The sequence below is a fragment of the Poecilia latipinna genome, unplaced genomic scaffold, assembly GCF_001443285.1.
Source record: "Poecilia latipinna isolate Pla-1442-1.1 unplaced genomic scaffold, P_latipinna-1.0 Scaffold1397, whole genome shotgun sequence".
NCBI classification, from domain to species: domain Eukaryota; kingdom Metazoa; phylum Chordata; class Actinopteri; order Cyprinodontiformes; family Poeciliidae; genus Poecilia; species Poecilia latipinna.
In genome coordinates, this window is record NW_015114013.1 from 1 (window position 1) to 4,923 (window position 4,923).

General features: G+C 52.4%; 2 protein-coding genes across 13 annotated transcripts in view; both read left to right on the top strand.

The window, feature by feature from the left end:
• Positions 1–129: 129 nt before the first annotated feature.
• On the top strand, positions 130–3,579 carry l3mbtl4 (L3MBTL histone methyl-lysine binding protein 4; the record flags this gene model as incomplete). The annotated part of the gene is made up of 10 exons (XM_015056619.1): positions 130–228; positions 319–429; positions 501–615; positions 701–800; positions 868–984; positions 1,128–1,205; positions 1,459–1,532; positions 2,150–2,310; positions 2,376–2,438; positions 2,650–3,579. Coding segments are annotated over 10 exons (1,221 nt in total), but the record flags the coding sequence as incomplete, so codon positions are not given.
• A 478-nt stretch (positions 3,580–4,057) lies between these two features.
• LOC106962306 (transmembrane protein 200C-like) overlaps positions 4,058–4,923 on the top strand; it is a 7,162-nt gene continuing 6,296 nt past the window's right edge. For 3 of the 12 annotated variants that reach the window (XM_015056646.1, XM_015056651.1, XM_015056652.1), the window contains exon 1: positions 4,726–4,921. The gene's annotated coding sequence lies outside the window, so the exon portion shown is untranslated. The other 9 variants (XR_001427953.1, XM_015056644.1, XM_015056654.1 and 6 more) reach the window with 8 other exon arrangements.

Here is a 4,923-nt window from a genome sequence, read left to right on the forward strand (position 1 = left end):
CTGTAGTACTGGTTGTACTGTAGTACTGGTTGTACTGTAGTACTGTAGTACTGGTTGTACTGGTTGTACTGTAGTACTGGTTGTACTGTAGTACTGTAGTACTGGTTGTACTGGTAGTACTGGTAACAGTGGTGTGCTCCAGGTCATCCCAGCCCAGAGGACTTTGTGTGGGACGACTACCTGCAGGAAACTGGTTCCACGGCTGCTCCCAGTTCAGCGTTCACACTGGTGAGAGGGGGCGGGGCCAGGCAGACCGGAGACCAATCAGAGAGCTCCATGCGGTGCCTGATAGCTCACTCTGTGCCTTTGTCCAATCAGAGAGCTCCGCACGGTTTCCAGGTGAACCACAGGCTGGAGGCGGTGGACAGGAGGAACCCCATGCTGATCCGTGTCGCCACGGTGACGGACACCGAGGACTACAGGGTGAAGGTACGGCGCCCTTCCCGTCACCTCTGTGACGTCATCAGAGGGGGACGATGACAGACAGCTTGTCCCCGTAGGTCCACTACGACGGCTGGTCCACTCAGCTGGACGTCTGGATGGACAGCGACCACCCAGACCTCCACCCGGTGGGATGGAGCCAGCGCACCGGGCACCCGCTGGAGCCCCCCCCAGGTCAGGGGCGGTGGGACAGAGACAGGTGGGACAGGGAAGACTGTAGGTATTGGGTCCTGAAGCCTGTCTGTCTCCTGTTGGACAGGGTCGTCCCCCTTGCCGTCCCCGTCTCAGGGAGTGTGTCCCACTACCGGCTGCAGAGGCGTTGGACACATCAAAGGAGCCAAATATACAGGACACCACAGGTACCTGTCCCTCCACCTGTCCCTCCACCTGTCCACAGTGTCTCAGGGTGTCTCTGTCCGTCCCCAGTGCCTTCGGCTGTCCGTACTCAGACATCAACATGAGGAAGGAGGTGGTGCTGCCTGACCGGCTGGGTGGGGAGAGGTCCGTCACATTGGTGCCCGTTTCCCTGTCTCACCTTCACAGGTAGCCCGGAGCGCAGGCTCTTATTCTGAAAGGACTACAGGATGATCCTTCATGCTGTCAGCAGGGGAAGCTCTGCTCTGGTGAGCAGGGAAGCAGAAAAAATTTGTTCTCATTGTCGTCTTCCTGTCTCTCCTCCTGTCCAGCAGAGGCGTCCAGGTGAAGCAGGAGTCCACTGATGTCCCTCTGCTGCCTCTGGGGAAGAGGAAAAGGCTACCTGACAGGTGAGAGCAGCTGCTCTCTGATTGGCTCTTCTCATAGTGTTCTGTCCAATCACAAGCAGCAGAATTTAAGAATAAAAGTCTGGAAGTAGAGCAATGAAACGATTGAGGATCGTCTGGATGCTAGAGAACCTCAACAGAACCTTAGTATAATCTCAGCCCAGATCACCTTTTTGGTTCCAAGCAGCCATCTTTAATAAAACCAAAGAAGAAGAATGTTTGATTTCACTGATGTCCTCTCTGGCTCCGCCCACAGACTGTCCCAACCAACCAAATGCCTGCGTGTGAAACAGGAAGAGGAGGAGCTTCCCCTCAGAACCATCAGTCCAGGTAAGGTTCCTCTGGTTCTGGTTCTACATGGGTTCAGAACCGGGCCTATGTGTCCTCCAGCTCCAGCAGGGGGAGCTGATCGCTCCAGTTCTGCTCCATAGCTGTAGAGAAAGAGTCTGTTTCCATGGAGACCAGAGTGTGAGATCAGAGGGGCGTGTCTGAAGGACTAATAGGGAAACAAAGAAACTGCAGCGGCTGCAGCCTGGTTCTGGTTCTGGTTCTGGTTCTGACTCTGACTCTAACTGTCTGCACAGCAATACCAGAACCTCCATCAGAACCTCAGGTTGGGTTCAGTCCAAACCTGATTCTCAGAACTGATCCAGTCCAGTTGAGGCCCGCCAGATTTTGGAAGGTTCTGGAGGCCCGGCCCACCTGGTCCGGTCACTCTGGGTGTGATGTCAGAGCTTCCTCTCTGTTGTCATGGAGACAGTAAGATGATTGGAACAGAGCTGTGCTGCGTTGTCATGGAAACAGAGGTTGTTTCCAAGGTAACAGCAATGTTGGTGTCCAATGAGACCCGAATCTGACTCAGCAGCACTAGGATGGTTCTGACACTGACCCGGTTCTGGTGGTTTTGGTCCTGACCTGTCTCTCTGGTTCTGGTTCTGATCTGTCAGAGTCCAGTCTGCAGGCCGTCCTCCATCAGTCTGTCTTCCTGTCGGCCATGTCAGCCCAACCAGGTCGCGACCTCTCTCTCTGCTGGGAGCAGCACAGGAAGCTGTTGCCGGGTGTGGCCCGTTTCCACGCCGACGCTGTCCGTTGCTGGACCGTCCAGCAGGTGAGCACCGCCGCCTGGTCTGCATGGCGACCCGGCTGACCCGCTGACCTGTGCTGTCTCCTCAGGTGTCGGACTTTGTGGAATCTCTTCCTGGATGTGAGGATCAGGCCCAGCAGTTCAGAGACGAGGTGAGACGGCCAATCACAGGCCCCTGCTTTAATGACATCACAGATTATGACATCCCACGCACCAAGCACAGAGGGCCACTGGAGAGGAAACCTCCACCAGGTTTCCTCTCCTGGTCCTGATCTGCCCCCTACTGGACCCGATCAGGACATCAGAGTGTTACACAGAATCAACCTTTGATTTATGTTCTGATTGGTTCCTGTTTGTTTGTAGCAAATAGATGGGCGGGCCTTCCTGCTGCTCACCCAACGGGACATTGTCAGGATCATGTCCATCAAGCTCGGCCCCGCCCTCAAGATCTACAACTCCATCCTGATGTTTAAACACGCCGAGGACAAGAGCCAATCACAGGCTGAGGAGAATAACCAATCACAGGCTGAGGAGAATAACCAATCACAGGCTGAGGAGAATAACCAATCACAGGCTGAGGACGGGAGCCAATCACAGGCCGAGGACAAGAGCCAATCACAGGCCGAGGACAGGAGCCAATCAGATGTCGAGGATCCCAGCACCTGACCGCTGCATGTTGTGACTGACCAGGTTCAGTTCCCTTACTTTGGCCCCTCCCCCTCAGCCAGGTATTAACCAATCAGGTTCAGGTGCTGCTGTCACTTTATCTCCTTTAGGCTCCGCCTCTTCGGGATGGGTGGGCTTAGCTGGATGAGTACAGAAAGGGATTCTGGGATATGTTGTCTGTGACTGAGGTACAGCTGGAAGGAGGCGGGACCAGAAGTGGCTTCGTTTCCATGGTGACACGGAGACAGCTGGAAACATGCAGTTGATGAAGATGACGATGATGAAGATGAGGTCTCATCAGCATCCTGTGTGATGTCATCATTTCCTGTCAGCAGGACTCTAACAGGAAGCAGGTGATGATGTCACACTAGCGCCCCGCCTCCTCTCCTGATGATGTCATCCCCCGGTGGGCGGAGCTCCAGACTTTCTAATGTTCCTCCATAGAGTTCTATTTTAAGCTTTCTATTCTAGATTTGTATTCTAAAGCTGACTCCGCCCCTCTGTGATGTCACAGTAGGGGCGGGGCCAACAGCCAGCTTCTGCAGGTTTCCTCAGGTTCCCATGGCAACACTTCCTGCCTGCTGTCTGTGTCAGTGTTTGACGGATCAATAAAGTTTCTGACCTGAAGTGTGATCATTGATTGGGTCCTCAGGGCGGCCGGGGGCGGGGCTTCAGCTGGTCAGAGCTGATCAATATGCTTCGGGCCAGGTCTTCCCAAAGCAGGTGTATGAAGGGGCAAGAGGGACAAAATTAAACGTATAAATAAGAATAAAATACATTTGAAGTATTTTTATCCAATAAATGTACTTCAAAATAAAATGTGTATAATTATTTTACTTTTTTATAAGTAGAAATGTATTTTTTACTCCTACAGTAAACACTGTGCTGCAGGGGTTGAATATTTATGTTTTATCTCATGATGCACATTTAGGGAACAGCTGCATTAAATTGTTTTTCCCAAAAAAAATTTATAATTTTGTTTTTAAGAAAAACAAAGTCTAAAATTAAAAGTGGGAGGAGCTCCAGGTTGCCATGGAGACCCTTCCTCTCCCACTGAGCTGTTGGTGGTTAACTGGGAATACTGGGAGGCAGTTGTGTAGAGAGCGCCCCCTGCTGGTCATACCACACACTGCAGCTCCGGTCGGTGAGGAGTTTACATGGAGACTCTGAGTATGAAAGATGATGCTGCAGCCATGAGAGCGGAGGAGGAAGAAGAGGAGGAGCAGAGCTGAGGTTATTTTCACCGAGTGAGGAGAGGGATATTTCCAGCTGAGGATCAGTGGGAGGACCCAGCCTGTCCCTCTGCTGGAGGAGCAGAGGAGGTGTGAGTCTCTGCAGCAGCAGCAGGAGGAGCAGACGGAGGAGGTAGAGGAGGTGGAGGCATTCCAGAGACGCAGCAGCCGCAGCAGCAGAGCCATGCAGCAACCGCAGCTCCAGCAGTAGGAACCAACTGTCTGTCTGCCATTGATCCGTATCGGCTCTGCAGCGATTGATTATCTGGGCTCACCAGAAACAAATCAGCTGGTTCCGATCCGTTCTGTGTGTGTGTGTGTGTGTGCTGATCAGTGGGAACCAGCTGGTACTGATCATCACAGACAGAATGGATCTCAACTTGTGGTGGTTCTGATTCATCCCTGATCTTCAGCAGTACCAGATAGTTCTGATCAGTTCTGATTGGTTCGATTTCCTCACAGAGAATGAGTCTGCTGATACAATGAATGCATGTTGGGAGATGTAGTTCCCATCTGTCAGAGTAGAAGGTCCAGGGTCCATCATTGGTTCTGAGCTCCATGATTGGTTCCGGTTGGTTCTGAGGTCCATGATTGGTTCTGGTTTGTTCTAAGGTCCGTCATTAGTTCTGGTGTCCATGATTGGTTCCGGTTGGTTCTGAGGTCCATCATTGGTTCTGGTTGGTTCTGAGGTCCATCATTGGTTCTGGTTTGTTCTAAGGTCCGTCATTAGTTCTGGTGT